General features: G+C 33.1%; 2 protein-coding genes and 1 long non-coding RNA gene across 4 annotated transcripts; 2 read left to right on the plus strand and 1 right to left on the minus strand.

Moving 5' to 3' along the window:
• Nucleotides 1-376: 376 nt before the first annotated feature.
• LOC131146617 (uncharacterized) lies at nucleotides 377-5450 on the plus strand. Of its 2 annotated transcripts, XM_058096320.1 has the most exons (3): nucleotides 377-488; nucleotides 852-1178; nucleotides 4817-5450. In XM_058096320.1, the coding sequence occupies exons 1-3, from the start codon at nucleotides 407-409 to the stop codon at nucleotides 5326-5328; spliced, it is 921 nt and encodes a 306-aa protein (XP_057952303.1). In that variant the 5' UTR covers nucleotides 377-406; the 3' UTR covers nucleotides 5329-5450. The 2 variants fall into 2 exon arrangements, with proteins under 2 accessions (XP_057952303.1, XP_057952304.1); XM_058096321.1 differs by lacking the exons at nucleotides 377-488; nucleotides 852-1178 and adding an exon at nucleotides 3143-3917.
• LOC131146618 (uncharacterized) lies at nucleotides 2342-3014 on the plus strand. The gene has a single exon (XM_058096322.1). The coding sequence runs from the start codon at nucleotides 2342-2344 to the stop codon at nucleotides 2783-2785; it is 444 nt and encodes a 147-aa protein (XP_057952305.1). The 3' UTR covers nucleotides 2786-3014.
• A 353-nt stretch (nucleotides 5451-5803) lies between the features above and the next one.
• LOC131146619 (uncharacterized) lies at nucleotides 5804-6993 on the minus strand. The gene is made up of 2 exons (XR_009134417.1): nucleotides 6802-6993; nucleotides 5804-6535 (listed from the first exon to the last, which is right to left on the minus strand). It is a non-coding gene; the product is annotated as an uncharacterized LOC131146619 (long non-coding RNA).
• Nucleotides 6994-22626: the final 15633 nt, after the last annotated feature.

A 22626-nucleotide genomic window follows, 5' to 3' on the forward strand; every position in this document is an offset into this window, starting at 1 on the left:
ATTGAATTTGGATAAAATGTAATATAAAGTCATATTAAAATTTATCTAAATACACCCAAATTCAAATCCATTGTCTCAAATTCACATTCCCAAAACCAGCATTAATATTTTCCATTGTCAATATGAATTTGCTTACCTCTCTATTTTTTAAAAGTTTAAATTATTATAATGAAATATTATTATTAAAAGGAGATCACGATCCACCAATCAATAATTACCATTCAAGACATAGATATACACAATTTTAATTAAATTAAGTAAACTTATTACTCAAGTAAGCAAGTATATATAGGTCTAGACCACCCATCAAAATCTTCACACATATTTGCATATCAAATTTGGTTATTCTAACCAGTTAATTCATATATTGTAGTGATCCCGACCACTGTGATAATCTTCTCCGGCCATGGCTTCTCATATTAGCTTGAAGAAGAAGATTTTCACCATGCTTGCTCTTGCTCTTACTCTCTTCCTGCAGGACATTCTAGGTAATAATTTTAATTATACTAATGATGGGATTTGCTTTTGATATATATATTTATATGTATGTATGTGTGCATGTATTAATATTGGGCATGCATTACTGAAAAAAGATAGAAGCTTGTTTAGATATTTTAACAATTCAAAAATGAGATTAATTGATTAAATTAAGTATCTATAAATCTACGTTTGAAATACAATTATTAGATGATGATTCAAAAATGCAAATGGTTTTTTCAAAAATTGATACAAGAGACTGAATTAAGCAAACAAAACTAGTTTTCAATTACTGCTTGATGTTTTTCCTAAATTCTAACTTCGCCCGAAAATTGAAATACGGCAATTCCTTGGGGTTTGACGTCGATGCACAGGGGAAGTAATCTGCGAGGATATAGGCGAGGAGAAGTGCGCGTTCGCGGTGTCGGCGACGGGGCGGCGGTGCGTGCTGGAAAAGCAGGTGAAGCGCAGCGGAGAGGAAGCGTTCGTGTGCCGGACGTCGGAGATTGAAGCCGGCAAGTTGAAGGATAGAGTGGAGACGGACGAATGCATCGCCATGTGCGGCGTCGACCGGATGTCCCTCGGCATATCCTCCGACTCCCTCTTTGAGTCTCACTTCACCCAAAAGCTTTGCTCCTTTGAGTGCTACAGCTCCTGCCCCAACATCGTCGATCTCTACTTCAATCTCGCCGCCGGCGAAGGTCGCTTTAATTACTCCATCTACCCTCTCAATTACACTTTTTAAAAAATAAAAATATTTTAAAAATCTCGTCATATAGTGTAGACAGTGTGAACTTATATATTTATTTATTGTAGGTTATTTAATTGTTCTTCTCAATTGTTCCAAAGCCTAAGCAATTAAAATCATACAACTTATTTTGATAGGCATATTTCTTCAAATATAACACATGATGTTTTTTCTAGAATATATGAAGGCTACTAATAAATTAATTTTTTGGGTATTATTTTGATAGGTCTATTTCTTCCTAAACTATGCAAGATGCAAAGATTTGATGGGCGTCGAATATTGACGGAAATTCAAAATCATAATTTTGTGACAACAGCAACACCTATAGCTGGAATAGAGCTGATTGCAAATGATGCAATTGCCCTAACACCATCATCTCTCTGATTTGATCATTCCTAATTTCTTGCATTGTATGTGGCTTCTTAATTAGTACGTTTTTGTATGTGTATGCACGTTACATACAATATGTGTTTGTGTTTATGGTAAATTAGCGAGATGCATGTGTCATAAAAGTATTGGTTGGATTAATGCATATTTTGTGGATGACATTGACTAATTTAGTCTGTCCATTTCAAGTTTCTTTTATTACTAAGATTGTAATATTTATCTAAAAATGTGGTGGCAACTTGTACATTTTTCATTCTAGTTTCTAATATTTTGAATATATTTATTGTTATTTTATTAAAATTTAAACTAGTTGTAGGTATACATATTATACTTTTTTATTTCTAAATTTAAGAAAAAAAATTTAAAAATTATACAAGAAGATAAAGAAGAAAATCATTTGAGATAATAGAGTACAAGATCGAGTCCATTGCATTTTTAAAAAAAAAATTAAATTATTTTTAAAAATTCTAAAATAAAATATAATTTATTAAGTTACTTCTACACTCATAATTTTTTAAATTTTATCTAAAAAATAATTTATAATTAAAATATTGTTGGAAGGATTATTAGGTTGAATGAGAAAAAATGATTGAAAATTGTTCCTCTAGAGAACAAAAGATTTAAGTACGCATTTTTCAATTGCGGATAGCAAAGGGAGAGAACGAGGGTCATTTCTTCCCCAGCCGAACGCTTCAACAGCGCAGGTAATGTCCTTGTCTTCAATCTTCCATGGACTCCCAACGTAAACTCCACGACTCAATTGATGACCTTTTCGACGCTTCTCTGCATCTCGAGCAAACCCATCTTCACGAAGGGTTCGACGAGGGGTACAAGGATGGTTTGTCCTCTGGAAAAGAAGAAGGAAGACAAGTAGGCCTTAAACTAGGGTTTGAAACTGGGGAGGAGCTAGGGTTTTACCGCGGTTGCGTCGATGTCTGGACATCCGCAGCTCGGATTGATCCAACCCAGTTCTCTGCGAGGGTCCATAAGAGCATCAAACAGATGGACGAGTTGATCCGAGAGTACCCAGTTGCGGACCCAGAAAATGAGAGGATCCAAGAGATTATGGGGTCCTTGAGGTTGAAATTTAGGGTTGTTTGTGCTACATTATCTGTGAAATTGGAGTATAAGGGGTGCCCAAAAAGTTCTGAGATTAAGGAGATTGAATTTTGAAGGGTGCTCTGGGTTTACAGGAGAGGGAATATTGCTAGTTTTAGTGTTTTTGCTTTGTTTCAGAAGTTGTTAATATATGTGTGTATAAGCTTTGTCCAATGGAGGTTTTCCACTGCATTTATTTATTTTATACAGTGGAGGTTTGGTTTATTTGATTTGTATTGCTCAAATATTTCTTGCGTGGTAGTGATTTTTCTCAATGGATTAATTGAACCATCTAATTTTGCTATTGGATTTGATGTTAAGTGGAATCAAAATGCCGTAAAAAGTTCAGAAACTGAGGGATCATTTGGATAGCACTGCGGAATTATTTTTTCATGCTTATTGAATCAAAATTTTCTGTTCAGCTCTGAAAATCTGAAAGGATATGAAATGTTTTCACCTTTTGAGTATTTTAGCCCAAATGCGTGAAAGGAAATAGAGTGGCGATCCATGGTAATTCTCATTTGAGGGTCACTTTGTTCATAAAAAACAATGAAAATTTATTTTTTTTCTCTCCTTGTTTTGAAAAATACAACACTTTGGCTGATCTTTATGCTGAAATTTTGATTTGTTTACTTGCATGTTTTTACACCATGGTTTTTAACTGAGGGCATGTCTTGAAATGCACTTCTATTATCATCTCAACTTAGTGGATTGTGAAGTTTGTGGTCCAAGAGAAAATTATGGCCACAGAATTTTTGGTGTCATTTATCATCTCCATCTTCCTCCGCAGTGTGTGAAGGGGTTGGCAAGAAGAAAATGTTAAAGTTGATGTTAGCTTGCTGCAAGGTCTATGTATCTGAAAGTCGAAACAAGGCAACATTGGAGTCAATTGAACAAGCTGCCAAGCTGTTCCCGGAGGTTGCCATTATCAATAAATTTGTAGATGAAACTTACAATAGAGTAGGTTACACACTTGTCTCTAAGTTGGCTCCAACACCATCTTTAAACTTATGTCCTCTGAAAAGCAGTGTGTTTGCAATGGTTAAAGCTGTTTTTGAAGCTATTAATCTTGACTTGCACTCTGGGAGTCATCCTCGGCTTGGAGTTGTTGACCACATTTGCTTTCACCCCCTGGCTCATGCTTCATTGGACCAAACAGCTGGGATAGCAAAGTTGTTGGCAACTGATATTGGCTCCAACCTTCAAGGTTTGTGTCCTTGGGACTGCATGAAATTGGCCTCAGTTATAATGTTAAAAGGATTTTATAGTATTATTATTTTTGGTACTGCGTATGCATAAGAACTCCAATTTAAGGCTCCAACCTTCAAGTTTTCTCACCCTTTTTATCTTTGGCATCCGTAATGGCTAAAATTAATTTTAGAGAATGGTCATTGAACCAAAATTTAGTTACTACTGCCTGAAATTTATAATCCCAAGTTCCGAACATAGTAGCACCACTCGTGTATTCTCATCAGCCTGTATAAAAAAACAAGATTGTTTGGTTAAAGATAAGATGCATTTATGCTATACATTTTATTTTCCTCCACAATTTTGCATCCGAAGGTAGTTCATATGCCTTTCTTCTGCATCTTATTCTTTTTTTTTTCTGTCCTTAGAAACCTACTTTATACCATTTGAAATTTTGTGTTTCTATTTACAATTTTCCTCAAGGCAGTTTGGTGTCTCGTGGAAATTGAACAAGTTCATTCAGTTTTACTAAAAAATCAGTTAATGTGTGTGTAAACGCCCATGCACATGCATTTGCTTGTGTTTGCTTGTTGGGAAGCATTTAAATAAGGCTATTCTTCTAAAAAGCTCTTCAAAATCTTAATAAATGACCTCCTTTCAATTTGAATTGGCTGTTGTATGCCCATTTTACTTTACTGAGTTGATATCCATTAAACTTGGTTGGTTTTCATGGAACACGTAACCATACCCTGTTAATTGCTTCATTTTCTGAAGAATCACCTGATAGCTGTTCCTTCTATGTTGCTACAGCAAATGTGCACATTATTTGAAATTTTTATTTAGTTTTTTTTTAAAATTTGCCTTTTTTTTAAAAGAAAAAAAAAAACATTTGCTAATGATGCTAAGTATAGCCTGCAGTCCCTGTCTTTTTATATGGAGCAGCCCATGAAGAGGGAAGGGCACTTGATTCAATTAGAAGAGAATTGCAATACTTCAAGCCTAATTCTAGTGGAGGCCTGTGGGCAGGAGGACCAAAATCAGAACCCTTGCCACTGAAGCCTGACGAGGGTCCAGTACAGGTAGCTCAAGCAAAAGGTGTTGTTGTAATTGGAGCAACCAAGTGGGTTGACAATTACAATATCCCCGTTTTCTCTACTGATGTTGCTATTGTTCGGAGGATTGCTAAACGGGTGAGTGGAAGGGGAGGTGGACTTCCATCTGTGCAGGCTATGGCACTTGCTCATGGTAAAGATGTCATTGAGGTAGCTTGTAATTTGTTAGAACCCTGTAGAGTAGGAGGTGATCAAGTGCAAATCGAAGTTGAGTGGCTTGCAAAGGAAGAGGGAGTGGCTGTAGGGAAGGGATACTTCACAGATTTCTCAGAAGAAGAAATAATTGAAAAGTTTTTGAAGTTGGGTTCTGTTGTTTAACTGCATAAAGAATTCTCACAATGAACAATAATTCTCTTGTGTTGTAGTCATTTTTTGTCTTGTCATGTTATACAAGTATTTCTCCGTATGAATAACATTTGCCTGCTTTATGCATTTGTCCTGATCTTTTGAAGTTCCAACTATTGACTTGTACGTTTCAAAGGCTGCATGGATGCTCCTTTAGAATCAATTGTGGTGTTATAAAGCCTTGGATAAATTAGTGCACTGGCAATTAGTAACCCTGCTTCATTTCCAATGTATCAATCCTAATTTTTCTGAGACAAAAAAAATGATAATTCTTTCACTCCACTGGTTTTCCATGTATCTTCTAAAAAACTTTTTAATTGTAAGTTTTTAGGTGACCTATTAATTGTGTTTGAATCTTACTTCCCTTGATTCCATTTTTTCCTGTGTTACCAGCAACCCTTAAAAGCCAAAACCGCCTATGATAGCAGTTGATTACATTGCTCTACCATTTTGTTAATGTATGGGGGATGCTTCCACTGAATTGTTTGTGAAATGAGTACAGATCAATTGATGCATGTAGTGGCTATCCTCGTATCATTTTTATAATAAACTACTGAGCTAAGAGCAAGAAGATCAATCTCTCTCTCTCTCTCTCTCTCTCTCTCTCTCTCTCTCTCTCTCATATTCTTCACAGTGTGCTTCAGAGTGCACCACCATATCTTGCTGCAGCTAACTTACCGACAATGCTGCTCCAACCTTGAGGTTCTTCTAAGAAGCGTGCCTTATCCGCTGTCCTTTCCTGTCTCAAATGCTAAGGTACCTCTTTCTGTGTCTAGACTTTTCTCTGTCTCTAGATTATTTCATTATATAGATACTTCTAGTAAGTTTTATAGCTTATCTGCTTAAGGCTCTGATGCACTACTATTTGACCACCACCATTTTGCCGTGAAACTGAAACTATTGTCTTCTGCAATCTCGATCCCAATCGCTGCTTGGTGAAAAATCCTCATGGTTTCCATTTGTCATCCCATCAATTTGATTGTGGAGACAGGTAACACACTATTTCTCTTCCGAAAATTCCTCTGCATTATAATCAGAAGCTCCATTGGCTGTGTTTCCTCGATCTTTATTGCTGCTGTGACTTTGGGTGGTGTTGGAAAGAATTTGTAGACCTTGGCTCTACCGCTGTTTCTATTGGTGCCTCCAAAAGCTGCAGGTTCTTCTTTGTCACTCACACCACCTTCATATGTCACTCGCATATATGATAAATTCTCAGCAAGATTTTGGCTGAAATTTTACGTTAGGACTGTAGAAAATTTCTAGTATATGGGAATGTTTGCTTAATGGGAGGAGTAAGGGTTAACTTGCATTCAGGAGCAACATGTAGAGGCTGTAAGCGATCCTATTGGAAACCAACCGGAACTCTTCTCTAGGAAATACTATGCCTAAAGTGAATGATAAAAGGATCGAGATAAAACTGAAAGGGGGAGAGAGTAACAAATGTACCTCTTCTAACTTCTGAATCCTTCTAAACCCCCCTTCTCGTGTATAGGTGTCTACCAGATGCCTTCATGCCTCCTCTTCGGGCTTAGGTGACAACAAGTCTTCAACCTACACAAAGGAAGAAATTTGCAAGAATAAATTCTTTGGAAGACAAATGTTTCTATTGATTTTCTCTCAATTTTTCTCCCCAAACAAAGGGTTAAAGCTTTCCTTAAATAGGCAAAGTATTGGACGGATAAGCACAACTTGCTATCTTATCCAAATAGATATTGACTCAAAAGCTATAATCAAACAAACAACTTTAACTAAAGAGGGGACAGCACATGCTTTGTTGACTCACCTTTGACTCAAAAGCAAAAGTAATACTTTACTTTTACAAAAGAAAGATGCTTAAAGTAGAAAGATTCTTAAAGCAAAAGTTGTCCCAAAACGACACATTAGGTGTAATAATGCAAGATATGACCAAATTGAATAGTTTGGTCAATCAGGCCTTGGGATATGATAGCGTGCTGGACTAATATCTGTTGGTTCTGACATTTGACTGGTCCAAGCCTCAAAGACCTTCAAGTGCTCCTATGACTTCTTCATCTAGAGAAGATTTGGCAAACCCTGCCAAAACCATCTTGAGTTCATTTTGAACTACCTGCATTGACTTTTGATGAAAATCCCAGTTTCTAATTTGGCTTAGCAATTGCATGATCTACCAAATGAGGTTCTTCAGAGTGCTGGAGAAACTTTCCATCGATAGTGACTAGACTTTCATAATCTGCAAAGAGGACACAATTTGCAAGGTGCTTCTTCAATGAACTCGGTGATTGTACCATCTTTCTATTCTTTTGGAAAGAGATTCCAAAAGAAAAACTGAATTGGTTCAATATAGCATGTCCACCATAATTTTTCTAGATCTGCAAAATTTAAAACATTTAGCACCATAGGTGGTAACTAGCTAAAGATGGCCCCGGTCTTTCTAAACCCAAAAAACTGAACATCTCCTGTTCTAAGGGCTCTCTGTGCTGCCATAAAATTTTCAAGCTTGAGTTTGCTAGGAATCTGAAATTTTGGAATTCCAAGACCCATCTTTTTCCAATATTGTTGAAGTTTGGAAAATTCTTCGACACCTCTGGTTGTGGAGGTAAAAAAATCTTTGTCAAGCTTTCTTTCTAAGCTATAATTAATAATCATTGCAAAATAATGGAGAGGGCAACTTCGAATGTCATCTTCAACTATGCCTATGGTATATAATGAAATAGATTCTGGTGAAATTTGAGGGGCTTCCAAACTATTATATAGTTAAGGATGTTTTAAAAAAATATTGTTCGAGTCTGTGAGGTGTAGTGCGTTTGAGGAAGCTTGGGCTAAAATAATTGAGGAACTAGACCTAGAAAATGTTGAATGCTTGAAGTCTTCGTATGCAGATTTAAATGTCAAGTATCTGTTTTTTTTTTTTTTCCCCTTTTTCAACTTCACAGTGGCAAATTAAGAAGAAATATTGAGAAAGAAAAACGTGCAATATTTTTTTCTTTCAAGATGAGCATACCACTGTTTTCTGGTCTTTATATGGAGAAACAATTGCAGAAAATTTACAGCAATAAGATGTATAAACAATTTCAAGATGAGATTATTGGTCTGATCCATTTCGGCATGTTTCTTTGGAGGAAATGCAGCAGGATTGGTTGGTGTTACTCTATTGACTTGTCTTGTAATTATTTTCTTTTGTTTAGCTGCTTTCCATTCATAGTGGGAGGACAAGTTGTTCTCCCTGGTTTTTCTTTTTTCTTTTTTGGCAATTGTTCTCCTTTATTCCCTTAATACAAATACAGTTCTTTGTTAAAACAAAGAATAATAATTTATCTGGTCCATTGCAATATATCATTTGTAAAGGCTGATAGGCTGATTTCAACATTTAAAGTAGAAGAAAGTGTGGGATTGAAAGCTAGGTTGGAAGCATGAGATGTATGAAGTTTGTTACAACAACCCTGAACTTATTTGTGATGGTTATGCTGTTTGCTTTAGTTCAAAGGAACTACGTGCAGGCATGCCACGACTACTTTAATTATCAAAACATATATGGCATTCCATCATATTATATCCTAGCCCATTTTGGAGAAAAGACATGAATCACCCATGTACTTTTGTTAGAAGTTCCTGTGCTGACATAGATTAATGAGCAAATGCAGGGCTTGTGGAATAAGTTTTATTGATTTGCAAAGATTGGGGCTCAGTCTGAAGATAAGTGTTAAGATTTTGGCGAGCTATTTAGGTGAAATGGTGAAGAAATTCATCTGGAATAGCTCAATATGTCAGGATAGCCAGCCTAATCAGGGTTAACAGACTTTGATCAGATTCTACAATGAGCTTTTTCGGGATTCCGAGTTCAGGATAAAGGATTTTTAATTCCCTGCCATTTCTTGGTGGGCGTCCTTCATATCTAAAATTGCTTGGGATCCTGTTTGGAAAGGTTTAAAAATTGTTGGCTTCTTGGAACGTAGGTTATCTTTCAAAGGAGCGGAGGCATACTCTATTTGAAAACACTCTTTTAGTTTCAGCTTTGAATATTTATTTTATGTTATTTTCTTTGCCTGTTTCAGTTGTTGATTGGTTAGAAGCATTCAAAGAAATTCCTTATGGAACTTTATTCCTTCACTAAAATAGTTTGGAGGTCTTGGCATTAAATCCCTCATGTTGACATATAAATCTTTGCTGGGCAAATGGATTTGACATTTTTTTCTCAGGATGATGATCTTTCTGGAGAGTTTAAATCTGGTCTATGTTATCCTATGACATTGATTCTTCATCATGTACTGCTACACATAACCCACATGTTTGTAGTTAATCCGCGCTAGAAGATTCTTGGCTTGCAGCTGGGATGAAGATTGGTGCTGGGGATACCTTCTGTTTTTGGCATGATGATTGGGCTGTTTCAACCCCACTGAAATAGATTTTGGCTCAAGTATTTTCCCTTTATTCTAACCTATGGTTTCATGTATCTTTGTTCTATTGGCAATCAAATCGGTTGGAGTCCTCTTTATAAGACTCCTAAGGTGACGAACATTATTTTGTTACTGGAATTTTTAGCAAATATTTATGCCATTTCTATTGAAACTGATAACCTCATTGGTATTTGTTGGATTACCTCTGGGGTCCTCTTTAGAGGAAAGGGTGTAAAGCTGGGTCTTACTATGATTTCTTGCTGAGGAAAGACTTAGCTTTTAGCCCACTGTTCGTTCACCCTTTCCCCTTCAAGCAGATCTGATGTGCAGTTGTGCTTAAGGTGGTCTCCCTGTGCACTGCAATGATAGAAAAAAGTTCCTAGTACAGATTATCTTCAATGGCGATGTTGGTCCCTTCCAAATTGGCGCTCCCAACGCAAGTGGAAGAAGAATATGTTAAATCATTTATTTCTTCACTGCTCACTGTCTTGTGCAGTATGGCATGATTGCCTTATATCTCCTCCCAACACTTGGCATGGGCTTCTCCTAACAGACTCTTTATTGCCTGAGGTTTCGAAAGGAACAAGAGGGAGTACCCATTCCTCATGGTCCACCTCTTTCTTTGGGAATTATGGAAGGAGAGGAAATGGAAGATGTTTTGGGATTAAGGGAAGGACATGAAAGGATCAGAGCTCTCACTCTCTTGTCTCTTTTCCTGTTCCTGCTTGGTCCTAGTGCTAAGTTCAACTCTACATAAAAAATTTTCCCTATTTTATGAAACATTGCTTGGGATTCTCTCTTTTATTTTATACTTGTACACTTGGTGATGCTCTGATTTTACCATTCGGGGGGAAAAAAAATTACTCTCAAGTGCTGGAAACAATGAAGGTATTTTGGATATTCAGCAAGCAAAATTGTATTTTGTGGAATTCTTTACATGTTATTGGCACCCACAGAAGTTGCATTTGTTTGTTTTGCCAAGTATTGTTCCATCTGCATTTTTGTGCAGTTCGTGGAAAGAGAAATTGAAGTGCTTTTCTTTGCAACGTCTTTTATTCTGAAGCTGCAGTTTTGTGCACTTTGGGGAATTGATTAGCCCTTGAAGTAATGGGAAGGATTTGTAAAGCTGGGAGGCAACTTTTAACAACAACCTCCTTATAATCTATATTTTTGTTTTTGCCTAACATCAAGTTGGTTGTTGAATTAGAAGACTGCATAAATTATTGATTAGTGCTTAAAGAGAGTGGTAATAACACCATCCCAAAAACATTTGTCACATTTGTTTCGCCAAATTGAATGAATAAGAATAACATATTAGTTTATAATATGTGTGTGCGCTCGCATCTCTCTCTTATCTTATTTTAGGCTAATGAACATGCAAAATTTTTTTCATGTGTTATTCTTAGTTTCTAACAAATATGGATGTAATAAGAATTTATATTTAGTAAGGTTTGAGAAGAGTTATTTTCTGCATGTCTCATGCTTGTTCCTTTTTTTCTTTCTTTGGCTGGTTTTGCTTTATGCTAGTTGGAATAGAATTACACAAACTGGTGATTTGCTTGCTAAATGAATGATGCAAGTGGTATAAATCAGGGAGGCAACTGAAGTAAGAATTGTGTTTGTTTAGAAATTATAAGTGGTGGTGCATTTGAACTGTCTTATAAAAAAATTTCTATCTCATTTATATGTGAATACATTTTTATTTTTATTTTTAACTTTAAGAACCCATCCTTAACCTTTTCTTTCACTTGGTAACAAGTTAAAGTCTATAACTTGAAACAGTTTCATACCCATTTGAAAATTGAAATGCCAAGGAGATACATTTCTTATAAGAATTTGATTAATATTTGTTATTGTTAGTACTGAGTTTATTAGTTTCGTAATTTTATTATTCCAAGTTGCTTAAAAGTCCCTCTAACAGTACTCTTAATCAAGTCTCAAATCTTTATCAATTAAACATTTTTGATCGTTTTATAATTTGTAGCCTAAAAATCTATTGTCTCCAAAGGCTTTATTTTTTTTCTCTTGTTTGCTCAAAGGAAAATTTTTTTGATGTTTATTATTCCACCCTCCTCTTTCTCTGCCCCTCTCTCTCTTTATATGGTGAATGAACTTTCGAAAGCGGGAGACGAAGACAGTTGTATTCAAGGTACATTTTTGTTTCTAGGGTTTATCTTCGAACTTAGTTACAAATTCCTTCTTAGACGGAGTTTCAGAACTAAACATCTGTTTGGTTCTTGAGACGAGATATCAAAATGACAAAGAAATGTGGAATGTTATGTTTATGCTGTTATAGTATCTCACAAACTGGATTGAAAAAACAAATTAAAAAGCGAAGCAGATCAGTGATGATTTGGGTTTTCTGGGCTCAGAAAGTAAAAAATCTTTTTTTTTTTTTTTTGAATGTTTGAACTTTTCTTTTCTTGAATTTTCTCGGTAAACAAATGGAGCAATGGGTTCATTGTCCAGTTAATCTGTAGCATTTATTGTGATATAGAGAATATGGATTGTTAAATTTCTGTGGGGAAGAATCCTTGCTGACTGTCTAACAAGAAATGCGAAAGTTCAATTGTGAAATAAAACCTTGTTTGGCTGTTGGCACTAACCAATTAGTATCTATGGAAAGTTTCTGGGTTCAGGGGAGGTTGTTCATTTCCTCCCCCTCTCAGTCTTTCTTTATCTCTCACCTATTCGCACATCTGCGCACGCACCTGCACAGGCATGAATTTGGTTGGAACTGGAATTGAAGGTTGAGATTTTTTACCCGCACACATGAAAAATTTTCTCACGGAGATTTTAGCCGAAGTTTTTTAAAATAGGATTGTGAAGGAAATTTCTGATATATGAGAATGTTGGCTTCCTTTCATCAAATAAGATGGTTTCATCCATTTGGCGAGGGCAGGTTATCTTTATAAGGAGGGTAGGCTTGCTTTAATCCGAAGTACTCTTTTAGAGTCAGCTTTGCCTACTTACAAATGTCTTTGTTTCCCTTGTTTCAATTGTCTCTTTCATTTGGCTAGCTTTGCCTACCAAAATAGTTATGGGACCTTGGCATTAAGTGCCTTGTTGATGAATAAATCTTTCCTGGCCAAATAGATAAGGCATGTTTGCATGGAAACAGTGTCCTTTTGGAGAGTTTCAATCCGTTCTAAGTTTGGCTATGTCATTGATTCTCGTCTCCTACTGCTATACACACCCGACATGGTTGTAGTCATATGGAGAGGCATCTTGCCAATGCTAGAAGATTTTTGGCTTGACACTCGTATAAAGATTGGTACCGGGGATTCCATCTCCTTATGGCATGATGATTGAGCTGTTTCTGCAACATACTACCATTATCTGGGATTTGACAAAAAAAACATAAACCTCTCTTAAGGTTTTCAAATTTTCACTAACCTACTGAGGTTTCAAACATCCCAATCTGCAACATACTATCATTATCGGAGATTTGACAAAAAAAAACATAAACCTCTCTTAAGGTTTTCAAATTTTCACAAACCTCTTGAGGTTTCAAACATCCCAATCTGCAACATACTACCATTATCGAAGATTTGACAAAAAAACATAAACCTCTCTAAGGTTATCAAATTTTCACAAACCTCCTGAGGTTTCAAACATCCCAATCTGCAATATAGTACCATTATCTGAGATTTAAAAAAAAAAACATAAACCTCTCTTAAGGTTTTCAAAGTTTCACAAACCTCCCAAGATTTCAAACATCCCAAAACTTGCTTCTAACATTTTATTTTTGAGATACTTTTTTTTTTTTTCAATTAAAAGAGGGTGACACCTCCATTTATTTATTAATATATCATCACTTTTGACGAAAAAATACCGTAATTACAGGTTAAACACTCTTCTCATCTCTGCTGGGTTCTGAAAGCCGCAAGTCTAGACGTGGTAAACATTCCCTTCACGCTCTGCCAAGACATTCTCTGATATTTTGTGCTGTGCTCTGCTGTAGAAAGAAGGAAATGAAGTTGTGGATGTTTTCTTGATAGGAAGGATTCTTAGACCTGTTAGGTGGGTCTTTGGTTTGAGAAATTACTTTCCTTTTTCTTTCCTGGGCTTCAGAGTAACGTGTCAATTCAGATTATTAAAAGAAATCAATGATTATGTTTTACTGGACATAATATATTATAAAAAAATTCTCACCCGATTGCTTTGAAGTAGCCTTTGGAACATACATTCCAACCTTAAATTTTATTCTTTATGAATTTAAATAAAATTTAATATAATTTTATATTATATGCTGACTAAATCTACTGAATTAAAATTTGATATCTAAAATTCATGCTTTGAAATTTCATAAATTTTATTCTTGGGCTACAGCCTACAGTCTTTAGTTAATGGAAATTTCCTCCCGTAGTGTTCTGCATTAGTGTTGCTGCAAAGTGAGTTGCAACTTGCAAAAAGTTTGTATTGAATTGAAGAGGACTAGAGGATCCCTGAATACTGATCTGGGAGTTAATTACAGGGGAGGTTGTCATTGTGAAAAATACGACAAGGGGATTATTTTATTTTGTGAACTTTCGTGGAGACGTAGAACACTTGTTGTTCTGGCCTAGTGCAGTCTGCAGTCCAACTGTGACCTGCTCTGCCCTTTCTGGGGACGGCTAATCTTCCTGATTCATTGATTAGTCGTCACGCGTAAATGCTATAATAGGAAGGTTGTGCTTAGGATTATTAATTAATTTTTGTATTTTAGATTTAAGTTGTATGATTTTTTATTTTTATTTTTTTTCGCTTTTGAAAAGTTCTCTCTTTCTACTTTCCCATGGTCAAGAATTCTTTTTTTTTTGAAAGTATTTTATTATCATATTTTCTCAACAAACGACTCTTCCATTTGAAAAGTATATTTTAATTTTATTTTATTATATTCTTGTAAAAATAAAAGAACTCGTCTTTCTCTAAGTTGATAGTGATGCTGCTTTGAATTCTTAAAAGTTTCTAGAAAAATATTGCAAATCATATATATATATATATATATATATATATGTATATATATATTGCTCTTTGGGAATTGAACTTATTCTTGTTAGCATAAATGAATTAGGGCTAATTTGGATTAAGGATTTTGTTTGAGGAAAGGAAAGAAAATGAAATTAAGAAGGAAATATATATATTTTTATCATATTTACTCTTTACTTCAAATAGTATTATGAATAAAAAAAAAATTATTATAATTGTAAAAAATTAAAATTTTATTCATTGATTTGTTATAACCAAACATGAAAAAAAAAATTATTTATATTTTCCTTCATTTCTCTCATGTTTTTCAAGTTTGAACAAGACCTTAAAATTTTGAAAAAAATTTCTTCATGTAGACGGCCTTCCGAAGTAAGAGAAAGGACTCTAAAGTTTTACACGTGAGTTAAAAAAAGTGCATCGCTCTAATTTTTCATAGTGTTTTGCAACAATTAAATTCATAAGGAGTTTGTAATATTCTTTCATTCATTTGGGTATTTTGGTTGAAAAATATTAAATATTTTCAGCAAAATAATCAAGTATTAAAATTAGCAAGTATGGCGTGATTGTCTTACAAACATGAAGGATAATGAATCAACATAATAATTTGGTTCTATACTCTAAGGATGAGACGGTGTGACATTGCTTGGTGTTTGTTTGGGCCATATATCTCGATATTTGAAATTTATTTTATAATGTAAAATTAGTTTAAGATTTGGTTTATTTTATAATTTTAATCTAAAATTATTTAGGAAGAAGTTGATTGTTTAAAGTTTTCTTTTAAGCTATTTAGATATGAGCCTTTTTTTAATTAAATAGCTAAATGTTAACAAAAAATTATAACCATACATATTGATATAGAAGTAATTTTAATTGATGAATCTTTATATAATTGATTATTTGACAAGCCCAACCCAACCAACCCAGACCTAATTGACCTAAACAATCGATTTCAAATGGTTATGATTTGGTTGGTCGTTTTCTATTGTGCATGACCCAATCGTTTGGATCTGTTTGGTTTAGCATCCGATCCACCAAGCTCAACCCAAACTGTCTCTTCATGAGTGTGTGTGCGCGCGCGCGCCTACAACTATTCAAAACTCAAAACTTATGAAAGAATGCATAAGATGGATTATGGGAAGAGTACATGTATTTTGGGATGTTTCAATTTTTATACTTTCAATTTTATTTTTATCATAACAATGCTTATGGATACGATGTTTTAGTCATTTTGGTTGTTAATGGTATGCGTGTTAGAAAATTGAAATATTTTTCATTCTTGATTTTATGTTGTTAATGATATATATATATTAGAAAACAGACATAATATTTTTTAATTGATTTCGAAACCTTCTTTATATTGTATTATGAAATTTGAAAATTGCTTAATGTTTCACTCTGTTATATTAATACTATTATTTTTTTTATAAGACATCTATTAATTTAGTATATTTAACTTGAATGGTACTGGCTTAAGTGGTATTTTTAATGTAACATATATTATTATGTTTAACAAAACTTCACACACATTCTTTTGTGGTTTCTTTTTTTTTTTTTCCTTTTCTACTTTACTTTAAAACAAATTAAACTTCACACACATTCTTTGATTGTGTTTATGTTTTTATCTTATTTGTTAGGTATGTTTAGTTTTGTTGTCTTGGTTAGGTTGGTTACTGGTCTTGGTTTTTTGGGAGGGTTTTTCTGTACTCTCCCTTCTATTTTATCTTGTAATCATAGTATTCCTCCGCCAAAAGTGAGAGTTTTTTAATAAATAAATGGAGGTGTCGTCCTCTTTTAGTAAAAAAAAACTACCGCCAAAAGTGAGAGTTTTTTAATAAATAAATGGAGGTGTCAACTATCAACTAAAACTAACCCACTCGATATTCAAGTCGACCCAAATTTTATTCTCAATGATTTGACTTAAGATTGATTTCTTACCATACCAATAAGATCGGATCAATTGAAATTTTAAGCTCATTCCGATCCAACCTGACCCATGAACATTCATACATCATGTTCGGTTAACATTACCTTTTTTGGTTTAAAGTCAATTTTGATTATATAATAGAAAATACCCTCTTTTCCATCTCATTTTCTTTCTTTCTTTAACCAAATCCTTTTGCTTTATAATAAAGAAGGGGGTATTTGAGGTAGGGCTTTTTCTCTTTCTTTTTTGGTGATTAAATTTATATATGCACCCTATGAAAAGCTAGGTTTGTAGGCATGGATTCAATGGCAAAGGCTTCATGCGTTTAGGGATGGACTAATGGTAAAATGGTCTTTCCTGGTCTCTAAAGGCTCAGGCAAAAGAGCATGACAATTTCAATGTACCAAAAGAAAAAATGGAACAAGAAGCACATGACTGCCTAATAAAGCAATGGAGATGATGCGTCTTGCATCACAAATGGTAAGCCTCTTGGATGTTAGTGTTTTTGAAACTTTTGGATGGTTTCTTTCTCCAAACAGACTTTATTTTATAGTATGTCACCTTCATATTTGTCCTTACTATAGTTTTTAAGGAGTGTTGGTTGGACAACTAAGTTCAATTACTAAATATCGATTCAAGTTGAAGATATTGATTTAGTGATTTCGTGACTCGAAGCTAAAAAAAACTGATTTGTTAATTCGTAATATGATTAATTGATGATTCGATTTAATCTCATCCTACGTGAATTAGTTCTCATAATAATTACAATTTTTTTATAAAAATAAAAAAACAAAACAAAAAGGAATTTTCATATGAAATGAAAGATAAATTATTTCTCATTGTATAGCTTAGTTGTCAAGTTGCCTCCATTAAAAAAAAAAAAAAAAAAAAAAAAGGGGAGTAGTATGATACTAAAATGATCCAAAATAAAAAGAAATTGAGTGTAGGGAAAATAAAATGGAGCCAAATCTGTAACTTTCAACCAACGAAAATTCACTTCGATCAAAATCTCACATAACCACAAAAGTATAAGTTAATTGTTTAAACACATGTTACATTTTTGGTATGACAAAGTGGGTGTTTTGATTGAAGTAAATTACATAGGTATTAAAATTACTTTAAAATTGTCCATTTTTCCATAATTTTATTTTGATAATCGTCTTAAATTGCCAAGTTACTCTAATATAATAATTTAATTATAACCATTTTAAAATCTTGGTCAATTTCGTAACATCTGACATGGTTAGATTGTCTTTTTTTCTTTGAAGGTCGGCGATATGATATTATTGTTTAAAAACTAATGAAGTGGTATGTCTAATTTTTTTCTAAAGGCCGGCGATGTGATATATTCATTGTTTGGAACGGAATAACTATGGATAATAATCACACGTGTTTACATATTATTTGTAAGAGATAAAATAAGTAGAGGGGTAATTTTGTTGTTGTTTTTTTTTAAAGGTTATTCCTAGAAAATGCCTAATCATCTTTTAGGTTAACCCATGTCCATAGAATATGGACCTCCCTCTAACCTAAGGTCCTAGGTCCTATCATATCTAATCCCTCACGTTTGAGATTATGAGAGCTTTAGTCAACTTTACATTGGCTAGCTTGTTGCACTTGGCAACTTTTTAAACCAACCATCGAGCTTTAGTGATGTAAGATCACATTATTAAGTATTGTCAACTATTAGAAAATTATTCGCTCAATAATTATATTTTTTAAAATAATAAATAATTTAAAACATTTTTAAGAAAATTATATATATTACCAAACCATCAAGAACCACTATTTCTTTATAATCCCTAATTTCTTAAAAGGAGACAAATAAATAATTTTTTATGACCCGAATCACTTCAATTTTATCAATTCTTTTAAAAGATTTTTTACAGGCTAAGGGAATGTTTGGTAAAGTAAGTGTTGAGTATAAATTTGAATATGATTTTGTAAATTAGGTTTGAATTAAACTTTAACCATTCATTGAATCTAAAATTTGAATTATTTTAATTGTTTAGTATCTAATATCTGAATATGTGTTATTTTTCTATTTTAATCTTTCCAACACTTAAGAGCATAAATATTTGATAAAATCAATGAGCAATTACAAAAGTTAAAGTTTTAAATTTAACATAAATAATATTTTCTTGTCATATATTTAATTAATAATTATAAATAAAATAATACAATTTATTACCTTGGCTATTGAGTTTTTTGAGGCCTAATATGGCTTATTAATCTTGTTTTGATGATAACAAATTAAAAGTTATTTAACATGTTTTGTTGAAAGTGATGATATTTCAAGAATCAGGTTTTTAAGCTCAAGATCAAAGTTATCATAAAGTTCATTGCAAGTCTACATGAAAAAGAAATGAAAGCACAAAAAGACATATTTCAAAGAAAGCTTGATGAAAGCTTACAAAATTGAAGAAGTTCAAAGAATTGAAGTTAAATGACAAGATGGACTAAGCAAATGACAAGCATGAAAACTCCAAGCTTAGAATGTGTTTAAAGTCTTAAGAGAGTCTCTATGTAAGTACTTTATTCAAATGATGATTTGATTGGATTTGGATTTGAAGCTCATTAGGAAACTTATTGACTTAGAGACAATATTTTTGAAAAATCTCAAAAAATATTTTTCAAAAGTCTTAAATTAATTTGGGAAATCAAAAGAACAAAAAAATTTTGGAAAAAAAAAAAGAAAAATCAAAATTATGGTCTGTCCAGGCAATTGACTAAGACAACTTCGGTGACTGATAAAGAAATAAACTGATTTTGAAACAACCTAAGAGGACCTAGACGACTGATTGGTAATGACCTAATTGACTGACTCTCTTTTGCCTTTAAAATTTTTAGTGTTTTAATAAATTCAGGCAACTAACTCCTTATTCCTAGTCAACTGACTTTTCGAGATTTCAAATTTTAAAAATAACGGTAAGTTTCCAAATTTGATTTTTTGAATTCTAAACGTTATGAAAACTTTGGAAACACTCCAAGTCACTTTGGGAACACGAAATAATCTTGTTTAAACATCTATAAATACCCCTCCCCCCAAGGCTAAAGATTCAATACACCAAGCAAATACACAACAATAAAGCTCTCTTGCTCTCAATACTCTCAAAGCTCTCTTGCTCTGAAACTTTTTGAAGTTTCTTACTGAGTTTTTCTATGAAACTCTCTCACAATTCTGAGCCAACTATGAATTCTTTCAATCTAGAAAGAAAACTCACGATGATATACTTCTAAGGTTTCAAATTCTTTTAATTGTTATTTTGAATTGAAATATATTGTAGTGCTTAATTATTGTACTAATCAGCTCTTGTTGAGAGTGTCTTTGTACACTAAATTTGTTTCTTGTTTTGTAAATGGTTCAAGTCCTTGAATCATTGTTGGATCAAGCGTGAGGTATCGTTTCAAGAAGCAAACTTTAGCCTATTGAATGAGAGATTGTAAAGGCTGCTCTTACCCATCAAAGGAGTGTGTAGGGTTACTCCTACATGTAAAGGAGTGGTATAGTGGAATCCTTGGGTGTGTTTGCCTAAGGCGAGGATGTAGGCGGGTATAGTCAAACCTCGTAAAACTCGCGTCTCACTCTCTTTCCTACTCTCAATTATTTTTTCGTTCATATAAACTTTAGGAATTTAATTTTTTGTTCATAATAACTACGTGGATTGGATTTTAAATAAACTAAAAATTAATGCAGATTTTATCAGCTACATACTAAAACTCTACTTTGAGTTACTCAAGTGCTGAATCTTTGAAGCATTACTGAATTCATTCTATATTGTGAATTGTGTTTTGGTTATCTTGATTTGATTGAATTAAATTGCTAAAAGGGATATTCAAATTGATATATTCATTCATAAAGGCTTATAACTAAATAAATTTATGCTGAACTTGTGATTGAAAATCAATTTTGTGTGTGGTTGCTGAACTTAAAACAAGTTGAGAAAGAATCAATTAAAGAAGATATAAAGAAATTTTAAAAACTCAATTCACCCCCTCTTGGGAATACACCTTCATTTTCATCACAGTATAATAAAAATTAAAATAAATAAATAAATAAATAAATAATACTATTTATAACAAATGGGTAATGATCACGAGCTACTGTAACCAATAGATATAGGACAAGTTGTATATAGCATTTGTGTGGAACTCATGTTTTATTGGCTCGCCACATCAATCTATAAATACTAAAATAGATTTCAACAAATAATACAAGAATTAATTTATCATTTTACTTAAAGAATAATTAAATAACTTTATATTTATCAAAATAAGTATGCAATATTATAATATACAGAGACATATAATACAGGTTTCATATCGTCTTGTTTAGTTTTTTTTTTTTTTTTTTTGGATTACGCACCGGGTATCTACGTGTCTGTTTTACGGTCCACGTGACAAATCTTGCGTCCCTTGAAGTTAACCCCACAACTCCAAAGGGAAGGTAAAATTCAGGAGTCCAGGGGCAGATGCGAATCCAAGAAGGTTTGAATACCTGATCTCATGAAACGCACTCCTGCAAACCGCACTACCACCTGAACCACGCCCTGAGGGTTGTTTAGTTTGTTTTAGTTAGATATTGATACGGGTTTCATTAAGCTTGTATTAGTTTTGAGCATGATTATGCTAGTTTTTTCATAAATCTATAGTGGCGTGTTTGTAATCACGATTTTCCTTCATCATAAGTTAGGACAATCAATAATTGTGGGGTCTTTTTAAAAAAAAAAAAATTACACTATAAATTAAATAATGGGTATTTATGAAAAAGTTTACATCCACAATGGGAAGGGACGCAGGCATGCATCCAGCAGGTTTTGAGTATGTCATGGATGACGTATATTATCTTTCTTTCTTTTTTTAATATTTGGGTACAAATTGACTAAGTTGATCTCCAGCTGAGCTAGTGGAGACCACGGAAGGCCATTTTACCATGGGTGGCCTTATGATTATGGTCAAAAAAAAATATATATATATATATATATAGGATAATTCGGGGCTCCACTCATGTCGCGGCACATTAGACACGGGTGCAGCACCAAATTCGGAAGATGAAAGTCGTCCGCCCATTGACACACCGCTGATAATTCACCGGCATAATGTCTCAAGAGGGAATCGAACTCATAACCTTATAGTCTCCAAAGTCACAAATTTGCCCTTACCACTTGAGCTAGTCCGACTGGATAATTATGATCAAATATTCTCTTCGTATGTTACAATTCTCTTTATAATAAAATTAAATATTGAGAAACCCAAGAAATATTTATTCTTTATATATAATTAATTATTTTATTAAATATATAATAATAAAAAATTTTTTTAATCTATTTTTTATTATGAATTCACAAAAAATTCATATGATTATTTAATTTGTAATAATAATTTAATTTTTTGTTAATTAACTTTAACTAATCTAATATAACTAATATATTCTTAAAAATAGTATTCCTGCAAAGAAAACATAATCTTAATTTCACATAAATTACAAAAAAATATATTTAAAAATATATCATTAATAAGACTATTCTTATGTGATTTATATTAAGTATTTTGAGTTAATTATTTGATTGAAAGTTTGTGAATTAGTAATATTGATTATGAGATTGACTCAAAAGCTAAATATAGTGCAAAAATAAATGTATAACATCATTTTTGACAAAATTTATTTTCCTTCCAAACGAAAATGAAATTAGAATTCTATATCATATTTGATTGTTTGATTTATTAATTTATCATTTTGATCACAACTTGACTTTTATATGATGAGGAGCGGATCAAAAAGATTTCTCAATCCATTCATTAAAAGAATTTATTAACGCATTTATTTTATTATTATTATTATCTTAATAATTCAAGGGCTCTAATTACCATCGCGTCACTTTGGATACAATGGTACGATACTAAATTTAAAAATTAAAAAATAATAATTTTTCAACTAAAAATCTTGACTTGCCTAAAATAAATTAAATAGTTGCCTCATTTCATTGAACCAAATGGTCAAAA

This window comes from Malania oleifera, chromosome 13 (genome assembly GCF_029873635.1).
Source record: "Malania oleifera isolate guangnan ecotype guangnan chromosome 13, ASM2987363v1, whole genome shotgun sequence".
Classification (NCBI taxonomy): Eukaryota; Viridiplantae; Streptophyta; class Magnoliopsida; order Santalales; family Ximeniaceae; genus Malania; species Malania oleifera.